This window comes from Camellia sinensis, chromosome 4 (assembly GCF_055761805.1).
Source record: "Camellia sinensis isolate YWXY chromosome 4, ASM5576180v1, whole genome shotgun sequence".
Taxonomy (NCBI): domain Eukaryota; kingdom Viridiplantae; phylum Streptophyta; class Magnoliopsida; order Ericales; family Theaceae; genus Camellia; species Camellia sinensis.
In genome coordinates, this window is record NC_138964.1 from 81812541 (window position 1) to 81833668 (window position 21128).

At 42.2% G+C, this 21128-nt stretch overlaps 1 protein-coding gene across 1 annotated transcript; it reads left to right on the plus strand.

Annotated features, from left to right (window-relative positions):
• Positions 1–4460: 4460 nt before the first annotated feature.
• LOC114320860 (uncharacterized) lies at positions 4461–5424 on the plus strand. Its single transcript, XM_082923393.1, has 2 exons — positions 4461–4584; positions 4838–5424. Exons 1-2 carry the CDS (start codon positions 4461–4463, stop codon positions 5422–5424), a joined length of 711 nt encoding a protein of 236 aa, XP_082779519.1.
• The last annotated feature ends 15704 nt before the right edge of the window (positions 5425–21128 follow it).

Sequence of the window (21128 nt, forward strand, 5' to 3'; positions counted from 1 at the left end):
AAGTTCAGCAAGTCCATCAGACTTAGATCTAGTTTTAGATTCTTCTTCTTCCTCAAGTGTTTGAAGTATCTGTTGAACAATATGAGGATCCAAAGATAGTTCATTAATTTTGTTTTTTAATTTGAATCTACATCTATTAGCATAATGTCCGGTTGCTCCACATTTATAGGATTGAACATCTTTTTTAGATGTTCTCTTTGTGGTTTTAGGCTTTCGGTTAGGAGGAGAAGACTTTTTTCTGATAAAAAGTATAACTAGGTTTTTTAGAATGTTTTCGATATGGTTTTGTAAACTTCTTATGAGATTTTCTGGATTTAGATGGTTATTGGATTTTTGTATCATAGGCAAATTGATCACGAAATTCACCTAATTCTTTCTTTCCGGTAAGATTTTGTTTTTTGAGTGGATGTTGTAATTTAAGGTCATTACATAATGAAAGACCATCATCAATGACGACAGCGATGAGCTGGCCATAAGTATATTGGTCATAGGGTATACTTATACGATCATGGTGATCCCTACGTTTTTTTCGAACTTTTTTAGCAAAAAAGATAGGAAGGCCATCAATGAATTTGGCTTTCCAGTGTTCACTATTAGCATCAAGTCGCTGGACAACTTTAAAAAGGAACACATCTTTGTACCATCTAAAACGGGCTAAAGATGGACAACGTAAATTCTGGAAGAGTTCACAACTGCGGTCATTAGTATCCGAACTGGGTCCAATGAAATGAAGGATAATAGTCTGAACTAAAGTATAAACGGCATCCTCTTTCTATGTAGAAGCATTACTAACATGATCATATTCAATTTTAGTGGTTGTTACAATTTCATTCTGTTGACTCTGGGTGATAATATTATCCCACCATCCTTTTAAGATGCCTGTAAATCCATTTATAATAAAATGGACAATTTGATGATCTGTATTACTATTCTATTTACAGACTGTAGTGTACATAATCATTTGATGTACGCATTCAAAAATACGGTATTCTGTAGCACCATCTATATTTCATTCATAAATGGTCTTTCCATGGTAAGAATTCTGGGCTTGGAAATATCCTTCTTCATAAAGAATATCCTGAGGGGTAGGTCTGTGGTAATAATACCGACTAGATCCTGGTTGAACATTTCAACTGATTTCTTTAGAAAAGTTGACCCTTTTTACAGATTGAACATCCTGAAAATTACTTTGTAATTCCTGAATTAAAGAAGGAGTGATTTCGTCACTATAATCTTCTTGTATATCGTTCTATTGAGGAATAGATATCATATGAATAGAGCTACTACTTTCTGGAGGTGATCCTCTGCCTAGATTCAAAGAAAACACTTTCTTTAAAAGAGTTTCCATGAATTCATTATTCTATTTGTCAGAACGTAACTTAAAATTAGTTACTTCTAAAGGTGGTTTTATATTAACAGGTTGGATTGCAGATTCTGTTGGTACTAATTGTTTATCTTTAAAATGTACAATTGATTCTTCAATTTGGGTTAATTGCTGACCGACTGTTTGAAATATGGATTAGCATAATTATTCTGTTTCATAACTGGTACCTAATCTTTTAGTTGAACTACATCTCTTTGAGATGCTCTGGATGGAATTTCTACATATGTTGTTGTTAATAGGGGTTGTAGAGTACTATCACCATTTGCAGCTAACTCTAATGATTGTGGTGGCGGATGTATAGATAGAATCATTTGTCCATTAACAGTTGTCCATGTTTTTTGAATATTGGTTAAAACATTTATTTGCTGTTTAGGAAATATTTCCATAACGGTAACAAATTCATAATACCATTCAGGGAAAGATGTTAAAATTGGTATTTTTCTAAATGGTAATAATACTGGTTTTTAAAATATTGAAGTTGTTGATCATTATGGTTTTTAAAATACCAATATCTAAATTCCTAGTACTTATTTAGCTTAAATTCCTGGTTTAATTTCTTTCTTATTTCACTTCCTAGAGAATGATCCATTAAATTTCAAAATTCATGTCACTAGCTGTTGGACTCTCAGGTCTTCTGGTTTCATAAATACCATGAGGTATTTGATTTTCTGATAATTGAACTCCCTGAATTACTAGATCTACAGAAGGATCACTAGGAGGCCTACTAGGAGGTCTAAAAGTCATTCCTTGCATCACAAACTCAACAGATTCTAAAATAGATTGTCTGGATGATTCTGGTAAATGTACTCTATAAGGGGGAGTAGATCTAAAACTTATACTGGACATGCTTCTTGTAAGTGGTCTTCGGAAATTGAGATAAACATTACCTCCTCGAGTTTGGATAACCTGATCAATAGTTCGTCTAATAATTGGTCTGGCTGGTACGACATTAGGAATATGCCACGATTCTGGAAAGGTAATATTTTGCCAAGGGATCATTGTTGGAACAGCTACCTAGCTACTAAACAAGTTGGTGTCTATCGATACTATTTGTCCTGATTCACTTTGTTGTTGGATGTACGGATTTAAGGTAGTAAGAACCTTAAGATGTATTCGAAAAATAACTGTTAAAGGAGGTGTTCCTGCCATGTACTTATAACCATAGGTAAGAACTCTAAGTTCTAAGACTTCTGATAGATTCAGATCCATGAGTGCAACACTCAAATTTGGATAAACGTTAAAATAGACTGGTCCATGGGATAAACTAGTTTCAATTGCTCCCATAAGAGAAGCTTTCCAATCAAGACATCTTCCATCACGAAGAGTACACTGGATACTGGTATTTTGACCTAACAAAGTCAAAGGTTTGAAGGCTATCTGGACAAGTCCTATATGAATATATTATATTTTTTGAAAAAAGGTGCAAGATCCTGAATATGAAGTAATTTAATTATTTCATCATTGTCCTGTAAAGGCATTGCATGCTCAAAAGTTTTAATTGTCTTTCTACTGGTGAAATCGAATGTTCCAATTTTATAAATTGTATTTGGTTTGACATTAGGAATTGTCCATTTGTCTAATGCATCCTCGACATCCTGGTATGCTACAAGTTATGTTGCTTCTAATGTTGAAGCTACTGTATTAGCTACTGTTGCCATGGGTGCTTCTTTTGCCATTAGTTGTATGTGACCATATATGAATAATTTAATTATTATATAACTGTATTACACCAATGTGTAAACTTGGCTCGATACCAACATAAAGTGCTCGAAACAGGGTTAAGGCCAAGCACGTCTGTCAACGGTTTACTAGGGCACAAACCTAAATGCAATCTCTGCAAAGATGGTCTCTAAACCTAAACACGACTTGGGTGATGTCCCACTCAACCTTACTCTATTCTACCCTTATTTAGCACAAACCCAAGAATATAAATTAATATAATACAAATATATAATAAACAAATTATGACATATATGGTCTCATAATTTAATGCTGAGGTGGAGGCCTAACGGCGGCCGCCCACACACAAATATGTTCTTCTATTTGCTGTTGGATTCTGTGAAAAAGGTAAGAGACAAGAATGAGAAATAGGGAGAAAATCTAAGGGAATTCTAATTCATCCCTTTGGATTATTTGAGAATTGAACACTTGGTTGCTTTATAAAACCTAAAATGAGGTGCTTAAGTTAATATCGTAATGTTCCAATTACACAGTAAATTCTGTTTCTTAAAGGCTAAGCAAGATTAGGTTGAGTTAAACTTGGCCAATTAAGCTAATGAAACAATTAGCGGCCTAAGCTAATTTGTTCATAGAACAAAAGAGAAAAGGATGGAGAAGGACGAACAAGGTTAGAGAGAAACTTTCTTCTTGAGAGCTAGAATAGAAAAAAGAATGAGAAATAAGAAGAAAATCAAGGGGAATTCAAATTCATACTTTTGGATTTGAGAATTGAACACATAGATGATTTAGAAAACCTAAAATTAGGTGCTTAAGTTAAACAGATATCGTTAAGCTACAATTACTCTATAAAAAAAAATTCTTAGAGACTAAGTAAGATTAGTTTGAGTAAACTTGGCCAATTAAGCTAATGAAACAATTAATGGCCGAAGCAAGGTTTGTTAAAATGAGTTCTAGAAATGGGTTAGAGAGAGAAACTCTGACATCTCTCTAGAAAACTCTTGTTTTCTAGGGTTTCAATATCTCATTGATTACATGATGCCAGAAGTTATTGCTAATAACCAAACACTTAATGGGAATGTAGTGGTGAGATCGATTATGGATAGTAGCGTGGAAGTTAAAAATCCCCAAATCGTAGAATCACGATTAGGGGTTAGATAGTCGAGTTTATGAAACATAGAGTGAGTTAACGATGAGCGATACTGGAGATATTGGTTATAGTTCAAACCATAACCCTTTAACGGGTAACAATGCTGATAGCTTGGTTGAAATCGACAACCAATCGTTGGATCTTCAAAGGATAGCCGATCGTCTTCAGAGGTTGAGAGATCCAGATTCGGTTGGTGTAGCCCCAAAATCACTAGTTGCATCACCTCTTAACCCCTGATGGGCTGAAGTTATGGAGGATGAAGAGCTATCCTTCAGGAATATCCCTGATAGCTTGGAGGTGTCGAGAATCAAGGCCGATGGAAAGATGCGTGATGCTTTAACTCTTCGATTGGATCCATCACTTAATCCAGAAGGTCAGAATCTAGACAGCGATCCAGAAAACCTAATCGAGGATGACTATAATGAATCTCACAGTCGAGGGGAGGGGGAATAGCTATAGAGGCGATTGAGGAGGTAGGGGTCAATGAGGAGGCCGAAGTCAAGGCAGGGCTTCCGAACCCAAGAAATGTTGGGATGATGTTGCTGCAACTACTAATCGTTCGTGTATACCGTTAAGGTACATTCCTTCTAAAGTTAACAATGATTTTGTCAGTGTTATCCTTCCAGCAAGGCCTAACCCGTTGGAAAAATGGGACTCGTGTTTAGTAGGGTACTTCATTGATAAGGGTGTTGCTTTCAACTATATAAGGAACAGTGCTTTTAGTTTATGGAAAAACAAAGGGCATAAGGAAGTTCTTGCAAACGGGGAGGGGTTCATATTTTTCATCTTTGAAAGCCCTAACTACTGCAGTGAGGTCCTTGAAGGGGGGCCGTCGTATATAGGGGGTTTCCATCTTATCCTTAAGAAATGGAGTCGGATGATGAGACTAACTAAAGATAAAATCCAAAAAGTCCCAGTTTGGGTTAAGTTCTTTAATGTCTCAATGGAATATTGGGATAGTGATGGCTTGAGTAGGATAGCAAGTGCAGTTGGAGTTCCCTTATTCATGGATCATCTCACCAATAAGGGAACAAGAGTCTCTTTTGCTATAATTTGTGTGAAACTAGATGCTAGCGCCAAAGAACCTCATTCTTTCCCAATCTATTGTGGGGAAGATCAAGTGATTGCGAAGGTGGAGTATCAGGGGCTTCCGGCTAAGTGTGAGCACTGTTTGGTTTTTGGGCACGATACAACTAAGTGTGTTACTACCTAAGTAGCAAAGTTGGTTAATCTCCAAAAAGAAACTGAGAACAATTCGAATCCTAGGTGGAGCATTGTAAAAGCAAAAGAAAAAGAAAAGTGGGAGAACTAGATCCTATAGAGGAAGAAATGGATGGGGTTATGGCTAGAAATGTATCAGATGGGGAAGTTCAAATTTCAACAGATGAGAATATTTTCCAGGCTCCATCAAAGGCTAACAAATCTGATATCCTGGTTACTGGTACAACTATGGGCAACCAACATGCTATTATTGCAGATGCAGTCAACACTAATAGCACCATGCCTCCTAGCACAGATGGTTTAGTAGGTATTCAGAAAGAACTAGTAGATATTTCTATGTTAGCTCTTCCTGGGGATACGAAAGTTTTGGAGAAAGTGAAGAATCTGTCTATTTTTGAGGAGAGCACACCAGTTACTCCTGGCACTCATCCTGCAAGTTCCACCACCAGAAAATCCTCTGGCAAGGGTAAAAGCCAGAGGAAGAAAAACAGGTAATCTCTATTTCTTTTTGGGTTAAGAGTCTTCTTTTTGTTCTCCCAATGTCTTTGTTTCCTACATTCTTTGTTGAGATTGAGTGCCCATGTGTGGGTTGAGTGTGTGAGATTATACAAAGTGAGATTTGTTGTAGGACTGAGCTATGGTTACTTACATACTGTTATGGTCTTTTCTTGTTTGGTTGCACCAAGAAATATTGAAGTGCTCTTTGGGGAAAAGTTTGAGGCTGCTAAATTGGAACACATCTTGGATGACATTATGGATGCCAGGCTGCAAAGTTGTGCCAGCTTTTGTGATGTCTCTCAGAGAAGGAAATTTGTGTCTTTAAATTCTGCGGGTCTTGTAAATAGTTGTACCTTTTTGGGATCATGTTTTAATTTTTTGTTTGTCACCTATCCCTTGCGGGTTGTGCTTGGGGAATGCTCTAATCCGATCTATGCGTTGCTGATGCTGTTACGCTTACATACATGAGCATTTTGGAATTCTGCTAGGCTGTTGCCATTTTATGCTGCTTTGTCATTTTCTGGTTGTAGCTAGGTTTAGTTTTGGACTCCATATCTGTTTTATATGTTTGTTTTGTTTCTTGTTGTTCAGGCTCCCTCTTTATTCTTAGATATGAATGTTGAATAGGATGTAGATTAGTCTTTTTATCTTGGGTGTCTTTGGCTTGTATGTGTTGCTATTTGTTGTTTTTTTTTTTTTTTTTGGGTGAGTAAGTCATAAATTAAAGACAATGAAATTTACAAGTTTACAAGGGGCATACCCCCAGGCACGCCCAACAACAATAATTAAACAATTACGAAACCAACATAAAACTACAGCTACATCCCCCCCAAAAGGGCGGAGAAATATAACCCAATCCCAGAAAAGCAGGAGAATAAACAAAAATCCTTTTTACCCATATATCCTTTTTGTCCCCAAGTACCCTATCATCAGAAAATAATAGATGGAAACTTGGGGTGGATATATGGGCAAAGATACAAACAGACATCACAAAGCTAATAAACACAACAGACATACTTACAAAGCAACAACCCATAAGCAAAATAAAAAGATAATCTCTCGCACATACCCCCAGTCTCTACCACAGATAAAACACATGGAATCCAATAAGCATCCCACTCCTCACTGCTGTGACATCCTAGCCACTAACCAAAGCAGTGGCAGAGGAAAAAAAATCCATCCCATGAGAGCTCTGGACAGAGTCACATGAAGCAAGCCAGATCGGTCACCATAATCCACGGTCTTGGGAGTTGTAGCGTAGAACGATAGCCCCCTAGCAACAAACCAATACATAGCCAAAAATAGCATGAGAGTAATCATCACATCCCCCTAGCATTTGTTGTTGTTTGTCTTCCCTTGTTTAGTGGGTAGGGCCTGGGGCGTGCCCCTTGTATCCTTGTAATTCTCTTGGTTTTATTTGTTACTTATTCACCCAAAAAAAAGATAACTAGTTCCTTTCTCAATGGAACCTTCCAAACTCCATACTGAAGCCCCATTTTCACAGAAATGGGAGGGCTACTTAGTGATGTAAGTTCCTAAATGGGAGAGTTGAGTGATAGTGAGAATGATAATGAGTGTTTATCTAATTATTTGATGTTTGTGTAGGTGTGTTCTCATGAAGCATTATATTATTTGTGGGTTGAGTGTGGTGAGCCATAAAGTTACTAATTCTTTATCCACTACGACAGAATGGTTATGTGGGTTGAGTGAAATTAGTCTCTACATGTTTTTTGTGCTAACCATTATATATATGGTACCTCTTTATGTACAGGTTAAGGAAGCAATTTTCGAGTGTGGTGAGGTCCTATATTGTGGGTTGAGGGATGTGAGCTCACATAATGTGTGTATCACCCACATTTTCTTGGGTATTTTGTGTCCCACTGATAATGGTTTCTATCTCTTTATGTTCTCTTGGCGTCCTTTTATATTGTCTAGGAAATGTGTGTCAACAATGCTCAACCAGGGACTGCAATTCTGAGTTGTTGGTGCCGATGGTAATTTCAATGTTGTCAAGTGTGGAAATCTGGTCTATGGGAATGGATGCTAGATGTGCCTTCTGGATATATCAGAATCTTCAAAAGCAGTCTTTTATTATATTTTCAATCTATATCTACTATGACTACATATATGTTTTGCCTACCCTAGTGGGATGTACTAGGGATTATGTTTTGTTACTTTTAGCTACAAAGACTATGCTGGTTCAGACTAGTTTCTTGAGGGTGCGCATGGTTTCTTTTCCAACGTGCTTTTGGATTGTTACATTTTGTGTGGGTTTATTGCTTCAAGAGTATGCTGGTTCAGACTTTTCTGTCTTTGCTTCGTGGGGTTTTTTTTTGTTTTGTTTTGTTTTGTTTTGTTTTGTCTCCCATGCTGGGTTTTTTGATAGTTTGCCTTGATGTTGTTCATATTCTATTTCTCCCTTGATATAGGTTCTGAACAATGTGCGTCCAGGTTGTTATTGGTTGTTGTTTGTTTTTAGTTTTGTTTCTCTATCGTGTATAGCTGATATAGGGCCTAGGGCAGGCCCCTTGTAATCTTGTATATTTTCTTGTTTTATTTTTGTCTTATTCACCCAAAAAAAAAAAACAATTAATGGCCTAAGCTAAATTTGTTCCTAGAACAAAAGGGATAAGGATAGAGAAGGATGGAGAAAGTTAGAGGGAAACTTTCTTCTTTAGAGCTAGAGGAGAAAAAAAGAATGAGAAATATGAAGAAAATCAAAGAGAATTCAAATTCATTTTTTTGGATTTTAGAATTGAACACGTAGTTAACTTAGGAAACTTTCTTCTTGAGCGCTGGAATAGAAAAAAGAATGAGAAATAGGAAGAATATATTTGAGAATCAAAATTCAACCTTTTGGATTTGAGAATTGAACACTTAGTCGATTTAGAAAACCTAAAATAAGGTGCTTAAGTTAAACTAAAATCGTTAAGCTATAATTACACAGTAAATTCTTTTTCTTAGAGGCTTCGCAGGATTAGTTTGAGTTAAACTTGGCCAATTAAGCTAATGAAAAAATTAGTGGCCTAAGTAAATTAGTTCCTAGAATAAAAGAGAGAAGAAATGAGAAGGACAGAGAAGGTTAGAAAGAAACTTTCTTCTTGAGAGCTGTGGGGCCGAGAAGAGGGAGTCGTAGAGATTCCGGATAGTCGAATCTTGGAGAGTCGAGATTCAAAGCACTCGGCAATTGGCTCGTAAGCTCAAATCCAACCCTATTCAGCCAAATAACCGATTAGACAAGGGGCCGAGTGAAGGTCGGTCTATTATAAAATGTGCTGAATATGAGTTGGAAATGGACCTAATCCCGAGGCCCATGGAAGAAAAGATATAAATAGAAGAACATCAGTGAGAAAGAGGTATGTGAGAATTGTTGTGCTTAACTTAGAATACAAGCATTCTTGAGTGTGGATTCTAACTTGTCTGTCGGAGTGCTAATTTCGACACCCCCTACTGGAGTGTTTATTTCTTTTCTGGTGACCAGAAGAGGATCACGAGCGTTCTCCAAGATCAGAAGAGTATTTCCAAACCACTTCTACACAATTGGCGCCGTCTGTGGGAATACTCAAATATATCCATGGCAGGCGTAACAGAAGATCCTCCAATAGTCACAGATGAAACCACTCAAAGAGACGACCTCACTCTAACAAACATGCTTGGACCGGAGACTATCGCCGCGAGACGTGCCTTGAACTTTGCCTCACCCTCGACTTCAAAACATGAGACAATGTAGGCGATCATGGAACAAGAAAAGCAAAATGAACAGAGGTTGGAGAACATGATCGCTGAGAACGAACGTCTCCGTGAAGATTTGGCCTTGGAAGTGGCGAAGTCCAAACAAGCTGTATGCCTAAATCCGGAACGATCTCCGAAAGCAGGTGGTCGATGACCTCGAGCCCGACAAGACAACACCGATAGCGGCTCCGGCTCGTTATCCCCGGAGCCCAGGAAGAAGGGACGACATGATACCACCAGTTCTTCCAAAGAAAGTCCCCATACAATGCACCAGCAAAAAAGGAATAGCTCGGACGAAGATCAACCCAATGCCTTCGTACGACGGATTGCAAAGGCTACGCTACCCAAGAAATTCAAAGTACCGTCGTTCACCTTGTACGACAACAAATTAGACCCCACCGACCATATCCGCCACTACAAGCAGGCCATGACATTGCATACAGACGACGAGGCCCTCATGTGCCAAATATTTCCTAGCAGTTTGGGACCATTGGCGGTCAGGTGGTATTATAAACTGGAGCCAACTTCGATCAAAACCTTCCACCAACTACAGAAATCCTTTAGGGCCAGATTCATCACCAACGAGGTCCAGCCGAAGCAAGCCGACTCTCTCTGGGCAATGCAAATCCTGCCAGGAGAAACATTAAGAGCATATTCGGCGCGATATTGGGAATGCTTTAATCTTGTTCATGACGCTTGCAATGACTCCATGGCCATCACCACCTTCAAAATGGGATTACATCCAGATAGTGCCCTCCGCAGTTCCTTGACTAGAAGACCCCCCAAAACAGTGTGGGGGTTGATGAAGAAAGTAGAGGAATACTACAAAGTGGAAGATGACGCCTTGCGAGTTAAAGCCGGACACGTGGCCAACAAAACGGCCCCTCCCGAAATTGCTCAGCCAATAAGCTCCGTACCACCACAGAGCCCTGAACCACGACAGCGGGCTAAACGAGACAAGAGATGGGATTCTGGCCGATCCAGTGATCAATGCTCACACCAAGCAAATGAGCAACTGCTGGTCAATAGAAGGCGCACAAAGCGCGCCGACAAGAAATATACGGAGTAGTCAGAGCCAATCAGCTCGATTATGTCCAAAATCCAACATCTTCTGTTTTTCAAATCCAAGATGGTGGGACCTCCTGACACGAAAAGGCGAGACAAGCGCTGTGAATATCATAAACATCACGATCATGATACGGATAGTTGCTATGCCCTGAAAGATCACCTTGAGGAATTGGTGCAAGATGGCCAGCTCCAGCAACATGTTCGGAAGAGCACAATCAAAACTGTTGCCCTTCGGCCGAAGTCACCTCCCCTCGGCGTTATTCATATGATATACAGCCTTCCAACGCCACGTACAATACATGCAACTCAGTCAGCCCCCCAGAAGCAACGCACATAAACGGAATAGCCCCACGAAGCTCAGAGTATTATCTTTGACGATTCTGACCTTATCGGCATAACACTCCCCCATATTGATCCATTGGCCATTGAACTACACGTGGACTGATTTACCGTTGAACGCGTCCTCATAGACTAGGGGAGCACTTCAGAGGTTATGTATTATGAGACCTTCATCAAACTCGGTTTCAACAAATCAGAACTATCTCCGGCTCCTCATCCATTATTCGGCTTCAACGCAAATCAAGAGTACCCGTTGGGAAAAATCACGTTGCCCGTTCGGGCAGGCTCCCAAACAGTGGACGTCGAATTCTTGGTCGTCAAGCTCCCTTCGCTGTATAACCTCATCATCGGGCGAACTTGGTTGCATACTATTCAGGCCGTTCCAAGCACCTATCATCAACTACTATGCTTCCCGACCGAACACGGCATTGAGCAAACCCGTGGTTCCTGGCAATCCCCACGAGCGTCTTTCTGGAAAGAAACCAACGGAGTCGCTAGTCAACTCCACTGAAGTGCCGAATCGAGACAGTCTCGACAATTTCGGACGGCTCCCTGGCGAAAAGCTAGAGAAGCTCTAGGCGATACTAGCAGCAGCTTCCCGAGACGTATGCTCAACGCGTTCAGCTGCGCCGCTACACGCAGGGAATGTTGCTCTTGAAGGTATTTTCGGATGATGCGAGGTTGGTTTATGGAAAATTAGGTACGCGGCATTGCTCCTAATGCACTTGTACAAATTCTATCATTAAACCCGACCTGTGGGGAATGATATTGGTTCCGAATGGCTTACCATCTACACTTTCCACTACTGTAATGCAAAGATTCCTGTTTACTCACTGTGCAATCCAATTCAAAAGTGTTCCAAATAAAGCCTCCGAATTCAGAACGCCCTTCGTGGATGTCAGGATTGGCCGAATAAAGCCTCCGGATTCGGAGCGCCCTTCGTGGATGCCACGATTGGCCCAATAAAGCGTCCAGATTCGGAGCCCCATCAGTGAATGACGTCTTTGGGCCGATAAAGCCTCCAGATTCGGAGCGCCCTTCGTGGATGTCAAGATTGGCCAAATAATGTCTCTAGATTCGGAGCCCCATCGGCGAATGACGTCTTTGGGCAAATAAAGCCTCCGGATTCGGAGTCCTATCGGCTAATGACGTCTTTGGGCCGATAAAGCCTCCAAGTTCGGAGCGCCCTTCGTAGATGTCACGATTGGCCGAATAAAGCCTCCGGATTCGGAGCCCCATCGGCGAATGACGTCTTTTGACCGATAAAGCCTCCAGATTCAGAGCGCCCTTAGTGGATGTCACGATTGGCCAAATAAAGCCTCCAGATTCGGAGCCCCATCGGCGAATGACGTCTTTGGGCCAATAAAGCCTCCAGATTCGGAGCCCCATTGGCGAATGATGTCTTTGGGCCGATAAAACCTCCGGGTTCGGAGCACCTTTCGTGGATGTCATGATTGGCCGAATAAAACCTCCAGATTCGGAGCCCCATCGGTGAATGACATCTTTAGGCCGATAAAGCCTCCAGATTCGGAGCGCCCTTCGTGGATGTCACGATTGGCCAAATAAAGCCTCCGGATTCGGAGCCCCATCGGCGAATGACGTCTTTGGGCCGATAAAGCTTCCGGATTCGGAGCGCCCTTCGGGGATGTCACGATTGGCCAAATAAAGCCTCTGAATTTGGAGCCCCATTGGCGAATGGCATCTTTGGGCTAATAAAGCCTTCGGATTCGGAGCCCCATCAGCGAATGACGTCTTTGGGCCGATAAAGCCTCCGGATTCGAAGCGCCCTTTGTGGATGTCACGATTGGCCTAATAAAGCCTCCGGATTCGGAGCCCCATCGGCGAATGACGTCTTTGGGTCGATAAAGCCTCCGGATTAGGAGTGCCCATCGTGGATGTCACGATTGGCTAAATAAAGCATCCGAATTCGGAGCCCCATCGGCGAATGACGTCTTTGGGCCAATAAAGTCTCCGAATTCGGAGCCCCATCGGCGAATGACGTCTTTGGGCCGATAAAGCCTCCGAATTCGAAGCGCCCTTCGTGGATGTCACGATTGGCCGAATAAGCCTCTGGATTCGGAGCCCTATCGGCGAATGACGTCTTTGGGCAGATAAAGCCTCCAAATTCGGTGCGCCCTTTGTGGATGTCACGATTAGCCGAATAAAGCCTCCGGATTCGGAGCCCCCATCGGCGCATGACGTCTTTGGGCCGATAAGGCCTCTGGATTCGGGGCACCATCAACACGTCTTCAGGCCGATAAAGCCTCCAAATTCGGCCGACCAAATAGTGCCACCAAGCGACGCTCGAGGGCCAAATAATATTCCGAATTCAGAGCACCCTCCCGAACGAAAAACATTTGCACATCGATGCAGGGATATGTAGGCTGAACCAGTACAACCGCATGAACAAGACAAAACATTGCAGCATTCAAAATAAGATGCTTAATTAAGCACACAAAAATTCAGAATGAGATAAACTTTTAAAATAAAACATTTTACTCGATTAAACAATAATTACAAAAAATGCAATCCGCGTTCGAAGCATTACAATAACTATTCTCATACGGCGTCGGGTTGGCACAGTGGTAGTGCCGAATCAACGCCCGCTGATCAAAGAGCACTCGCAACTTGAAATGCTTTAATCTAACATCGCCTGAATCCACGTTCACACCGATGAAATAATCATCCTCGAGGTGGGGACCCTTGGCACCGTAGACAACGTCAAGGCCAAGATCCAAGACAGGAAAGGAATTCCCCATGAAAACAGTAATACTCAACGGCTGCGGTGCTACGTCGGCCTCGTTTCTCGATCGCGGTTGCGGAGAACTTCCCTATTGTTGTTTGTCCCTTCGAGGTGATCTGCTTTGACGACTTAAAGGCTGACATTTTTCTCATTTTTTCTTTAATGCCCTACCTCCCGCACAAGTGGGTTCTCTATTGCAATTCATTGCAATGTCAAGCTCAGCCAGAGTTCGAGCTTCTCCTCTGCTGCTGAAGAAAACTCCATTCGACATTCACACTTATCTAACCCCATGTAACAAAATCATTTTAAATCAAGTCTGTACATAGTAAGCGAAGTCACTGGAGCGAAAAGTCCGAGGCGATTTCATTAACACTGAACTCCAAAAGACGGACGCAGAGCGATATTGGCCACAACCACTCCATGTACTAATTTTTGGCTTTTTTAGAGTTAAAATGGCCTAATTATATGAACAACAATTATAGATGGGCTGACTGTCTTCGGATTCGGAGCCCCTGGTGCATGACACCTTTGGGCTGGTTAAGCCTCCGAATTCGGAAACTCATCGGCGCAATTGACCTTGCGCGACATGCCAAATATATATTCAGTGGAGAATGCTCATGACGAGTCGGTATATAACCATTCAGAATTAAAATGCCTAGTTAACTCGAGCCGGTTGATATTTATACAATGAAACATGCAATCACGTGTGTGCCAAACAAAACTTATAACAAAACATTGAAAATAAAATGCTTTTTCATTTGACCAACCAATAATTACATAATCTTAGACACAATCAGCATTTGAACATTTATAACGAGTATTTTTATTCGGCGTCTCCCTCATCATCTCTCTTTTCAACTTCAAAGGCGAAAAAGGGCAAATGATCACGATGATCAAGGCCACATAAGTTGAAATCGACACCCTTCGCTCGGAGAGCCTCCACGGCCTGAAGAGCCGCGATCCAACCATGCTTAAAACCGCGATTCTCGAATCGGCTGACCTCCTCAGCAAGTGTCTCTTTCGTTTTGTCGATCCCAACCTTCCGGCCATCATGGAAACCCTGCTCGTAACCCTTGGCCCTCGCATTTGCTACGGAAAACATGCCTGCCGTATCTTGGTCGGCGATGGCATGACTAAATAGCTGTTGGGTCACCCTCTCGTCCACAATCGGGTTAGACTAACTCGCCGTATACGGATCGGAGACTTTAACCTTCCTAAGCTCCCTAAGCTCGCCCTCGACCTTTTCCGCACGAGCCTCCGAACTACGGACCCGTTCGCCCATTTTCTCCATTTCTCGCCGTGCGCCGCGCAGAAACATGCCGATTTCGTAAGCGGTGTACAGCCCCTTCACCGCCCCATGAATACCTTCTCGAAACACTTCAAAATCTCATCATCCAACCATTGATTGTTGAACTTCCAGTGGAAAGATCTGTCGAGCGAACTCAACCGCTACACGCGGATCATTGACGATAAAATCTGCCTTAGTCATTGGTTTATTCCCCACGAACACCGCAAAACTCAATGGTCGTGGCATCGTGTCTGACTCATTCCTCGGTCATGGTCGGGGGGAGCTTCCCCATTGATACTTCTCTCTTCGGGGTGATCTGCTTCGGCGGCTTGAAGGTTGATGTTTTTCGCCTTCCTTGGGCGTCCTTCCTCTTGTATGCGCAGGTTCGCTGCTGCGATTCATTGCAGTATCTAGCTCAGCCAACGTTCGTCCCTCTCCTCTGCTATTGAAGAAAAGTCTGTTTGACATTCACCCTCGCCTCAAGCTAGTTCAAATCGAGTCTGAATAAGAATAAATGGACCCACTAGCGCGAACCCACCCCATTTATTCATAGGTATGCAACAACCCCGATGCAATTTCTCCAAACGACGGAGATTTATTAATCTAACCGGCCGAGCATCTTGGCCCCATGCTAATTGATATGTGCCACAGCCACTTCATGCACTGATTTTTGGCTTGTTAAAACGGCCTGATTATCTAAATGGCAATTATGGAAGAATGCCTTGAAGTCCATGCACTGGCTGGGGCAAGGGCAGATTTCTTAATCTAACCGGCTGAGCATCTTGGCCCCATGCCGATTGATATGTGCCACAGCCTCTTCATGCACTGATTTTTGGCTAGTTAAAATGGCCTAATTATGTAAACGGCAATTATGAGAGAATGCCTTGAAGTCCATGTACTGGCTGGGGCAAGAGCAGATTTATTAATCTAGCCAGCCGAGCATCCTGGCCCCATGCCGATTGATATGTGCCATGACCACTCCATGTGCTGATTTTTAGCTTGTTAAAACAACCTAATTATCTAAACGGCAATTATGAGAGAATGCCTTGCAGTCCATGTACTGGCTGGGGCAAGGGCAAATTTATTAATCTAACCGGCTGAGCATCTTGGCCCCATCCCGATTGATATGTGCCACAGCCACTCCATGTACTGATTTTTGGCTTTCTAAACGGCCTAATCATGTAGTCAGCAAGTATACAAAACGTTCTATCCAAAACAACAACCAAACAATTTCGTTCATTAGTAACAGCAAAGTACAAAATGAATTTTCATTAAGTAAATTGGACACAAATTGTAACCATTTTACATATGAAAATTACTAAACAAAAAGCTGTAAAAAAGCAAACAATTTCGTTCATTAGTAACAGCAAAGTACAAAATGAATTTTCATTAAGTAAATTGGACACAAATTGTAACCATTTTACATATGAAAATTACTAAACAAAAAGCTATAAAAAACCAAACAATTCCATTCATTAGTAATAGCAAAGTACAAAATAAATTTTCATTAAGTAAATTGGACACAAATTAGAACCATTTTACATATGAAAATTACTAAACAAAAAGCTGTAAAAACCTGAAAATTACATGCAAATCCTAAAACAAAAACAGGAGCCGCCCAAATTAGCCCTCGGAGTCAGACTCCAGCGGCTCAACATCCACTTGCTCGTATGGAATTGGCATAGCCAATGTCACATCAGCAGCAGCAAGGGCTTTGAGCCAGCTGTGTTTAAATCCCCGATTTTCAAATTTGGGACTTCGTCTACATATTCATCAAAAGCAGACTTCTTCCCAGCATCGAATGCGCTGGCAGCCTTCAGGTCGGCTGTTTCCTTTGCCGCCTTCATCTCTTCCAACCTAGCCTCCAATTTAGAGATCGCCTCCTGGGCCAATTTAAGCGCGTCGTCGCTCGCATTCGCCCTCTTCTCGGCGACTGATCTCAATTCTTCCGTATTGCGGGCTCTCTCCATCTCGACCTCAGCACGGGCGCCCTCCGTCTGCGCCCTACTCCTTTGGCCCTCAACCTCGGCTTGCAAACGACCAATTAGCTCGACGGCATCATGATAGCGACGGCCCATGTCGGCTATTCTCTCGACGGTCTGCAAAACAGGAAGTTAAGAACAAAATAATAGTTAAAAGACAAAGTCCAGATATATACCAAAAGAGCCGATTGCGCAGCCAACCCAATTGCAACCAGATAAGGCTCTACCCGAAAAGCCGCCTTGTCAGTAGGCAGTGAAATGGATGTCGCCAAGCTAAGTACAACCGCTGGATCTTTGATTACCGATGCATCGGAGGAGATTGGCGTATTTTTTATCTTGGGCTAAATAACAAAAGGTATAATTATGTCCGACTCCTCCAAACGAGGTCGTTTGTCGGCATGATTTTCTTCTGAGCCGGCCTCAACGTCGGCAGGGCGTTTCTCCACCCTTTGCTCAGCTTCTACACTTGCCTGCACAAAAGGTTCTGCCTAGGTACTTCTGTTCTTTGCCGTCCCCTCAATAACAAGCAAGGAGGTCTAGGACTGAGACTCGGCAGCCCGAATCTCCTCCGCCCTTCGCCACGCGGCCATCCTTTCCGCGTTTGCCTTCTTGGCAAGTTTAGTGAGGCTCAACCCAACCATATCTTCTGGGAACGCACCGAGAAGGTCCTCTAGACCGTGAAAAATATCGTCGAGCGGACGGTCTTCTCGACCTGAAGTGGACGGAGGATCAGCCGAATTGAGGCCGACTTCTTCAAATGCTAACTTCAAAGCCTCGTCAACATCAGTTTCGGATTGGTCTGACTCGACGGCTTCAACTACTTCCGGTCGCTCCGAATCTGATCCCTCGCAACTGACTTGTCTCAAATTTTTGAAATCAGTCAAGATAAGGACGATAAGAGACTCCTCACCCTCCAAAATTGGGATGTTTTCTGCCGCCGAAAAGGTCGTATAAGTCATCTCGTAGCCGAGCAGAACGTGGGCCGCCCTCTCCTGCTTCTGAAAACTCGGTCGGTCGAAATACTTGAGTGCAGTCTTGATTTCTTAAAAGACGGCATCGTCGGTCGAGATCAAGACTTTCTTCAAATCGTTTCCTGCAAAAGCAAAACCATGAGGTCCCGAAAATAAAGTTTTATAAATATAACAAGTAAATAAATAAAAGAAGATACTCGGCCACCTGGTTCGCCCCTCCGTCTAGGAATACGATCAAGGTGATCCTTGCCTTCGCCGAATTTCTAGTTTCCTTGGACGACGACCATAACATCATCGACTCGCTTCCCAAAGTTGGAAAGCATAGTCACTAGTTGATGGTCGGTGTTTTTGGCCCTAAGGAAATAACGCCCGTGCCGACCAGAAGACTTGGCAAAGGCATAGCAATGCCGAATAGCGGGAATGCCATGGTTAAGCCTAAGGTGGCGGTTTAGTGCGATAATTCCCATCACGATCCTATAGAAGTTGACGTTGGGTTGGGAAGGGATTAACCCCCAATTGCAAAGCACGACCCTATATAGACGTCCTTGAACGTCCTGGGAAAATCCCGTTGTGTCCATAGGGCTTACTACAGTTCGGACTCAATGTCACGGTTCTTAATCTGATCTCGCAAAGTGTAATATGAGATTGATAAATCACCAAAGAGTCCAAATCCGGCAAATCGTTTTGAAAAAATGATTTTTGGAAAGAAGTGCCAAACATGGACTGCTTTGCTAGATACCGAGTCGCCACCTAAATATTTTATTTTGGGGGAATTTAGGAAACCCTGACTCGTGCCTAAGGCCACGTGTCCGTCATCACCAAAGTTGCCTCGGCTCGGGAGCTTGGGTACGATTGGGGAAGGTCATGTAATGAGCACTCCCGCTCGCCCGATCAAAGATCGGCCACTACTAAATATGATATCTTGTTTTTGAAAACATATGTGCTCTTATTCCAGTTTATTAGCCTAGAATTGCTACGTGATACGCACAGCATACAAGTATAGACTGGATTGTCTAAGTTGGAACAAAACATCTCTTGTTTGTTTTTGAAAGCGGTTTGCTACTTACAAGTAGGCTAAAAAGTGGATTTTGCCACCCTCAAGTGGGCTTAGAAAACATGGTGATTTGCCACTCTCAAGTGGGCTTTAAACTCGCAATCGATGAATTATTCTAGTTTAAATAATCTAACCTTCACCCACAGACATTCAGGCAGGTATATCACATAAGCAGTTAGCCTCATGGCAAGCATGCTATCATGGCAGTCACTCACACACATGCAAGGATGCTAAAGCATAAACACTCACCGAGTACCCCAAGCCAAATCAGAAGCTAGTTAGTAATCAATGCATGATCCTAGTTCATGTTAAGATGGCTAATGCAACACATGTGAAATGCAACTAAGATAGGCTCGGCTATTCTAAAATGGCATATGAGATGCTATAGATAACATGTATTCAACTCGGAATTGAAATGCAATGCAGTTAGTATGATGCGCCGAGCCTGGTGCATGCAAGACAGATGAATGAATGCAAACATGCGAAGCATAAGGATGCTAATTGAAACATGCCCTAAAACTAACCATCGTAAGCTGGTAAATAAAAGGGAGAAAGACGTGGGGTTGGAAGACATGCAGCACACACACGCACACTTATTACAAAATTCACCCTCTGGACGGAGGGTCCGAATAAATAATACAAAACCAACTAGCTAACCTAAGCTAATCTAATTAAACTAATTATTACACAACATTAACTAAGTAAGCAATCTAAATGAGCATACAAACTAAATGAATGTGGGCTGCCTTAGCTCTGCTTTGAATGACAAAGGACGCATGCATGCTTGAATTGTCTTCTTCGAAAATCCCTCGCGACGCCCTAACTCACCTTTGTTTGCAATTGATCTCAGAAACTTGCACAAAGCTCTAGAGAGACGAAACTCCAGCCTGGGAATCCGTGGGAAGGCTACCGACCAACTTATTGGCATGGGAGACCAACTACCGACCACCTTTTGTGGTGGAAACCAAAAAAAGTGGTCGGCCTGCCAGTAAATATGGTCGGCCGACCAGTTTCCTCTCTTGGTTTCTGGTTTTCTACAACAAAGGGAAAGAGAGATGCACGGCAAAGTATTTGCAACACATGTGTGCACGACCACTCTCCCCATCATGGCATAAGCTCAAGGGAGTGTAGTCCTCAACCCTCAGGCCACTAATCACACATTCCGATGCATGATGGCCGAGGAGCCGAATTGCACGACTTAATGTAAAATGAATGCACATAAAAGCACCTAAAGCAAACAACTCCGTCATGGGTAGTCAAGAGTGTCGGCGACCAGGAATTAAGGCACGTTTCATCACTTTAAGTATGAAGCGTCCCCCGCTTCCCATGTTCGGACTAACTCCTACTCCAAACACAATGCAACACATAACATGGTATGCACCAATGCGACTCTAGCATGTAATCTCAATGCAATGCAACTAAGTCATGTAAACATGCAAGGGATAACATGCAAACATGCAACTAGCATGCACAATACTATAAACTAACAATGGCATACTCAATGCACATGACACTTAGCATACACAATGCACATAGAAACTAACATACATAATGAGATAAACAAGGCATGCACAATGCAATGATCAATCATGCGACAACATGGCACACTCAGTGCTATGAACTACAATGGCATACTCAATGCAAAATGGACTTAAACCAAAATTGATGGGCCTCAGCCACACCCAAATCAATGGCCAAAGATGATGAAAACAAGGCCCCAAAACTCATGCAAACATGCCCAATGCAATGGCTCCAAGCCTAAGGCATAAAACACAACTTTCCAAACGCATTGAAAAGGATGAAATATGGAGTGCAAGGACACATGTTCCAAATCTGAAATGGCATACAAAATGACTCCAAATGATGTAAAAAACTCACACAATGCATGTTGAATGGCTCAAGCACCGAAACTAGTGAAGTGTATTACACCATAGGCATGCAAGGCAATGCTCAAATGGCCAAACCAACTCCGAACAGACCCTATGTAGGCCAGAATATGAGCAAAAATGAACTAAGATGAT

What these genes read in the sequence shown, in the direction of transcription:
- LOC114320860 (XM_082923393.1), top strand. Translation starts at nt 4,461, where the DNA reads ATGGAGGATGAAGAGCTATCCTTCAGGAATATCCCTGATAGCTTGGAG. An exon ending in TCCATCACTTAATCCAGAAG is followed by an intron (nt 4,585 to 4,837) that starts GTCAGAATCTAG and finishes TTATCCTTCCAG; the next exon opens with CAAGGCCTAACCCGTTGGAA.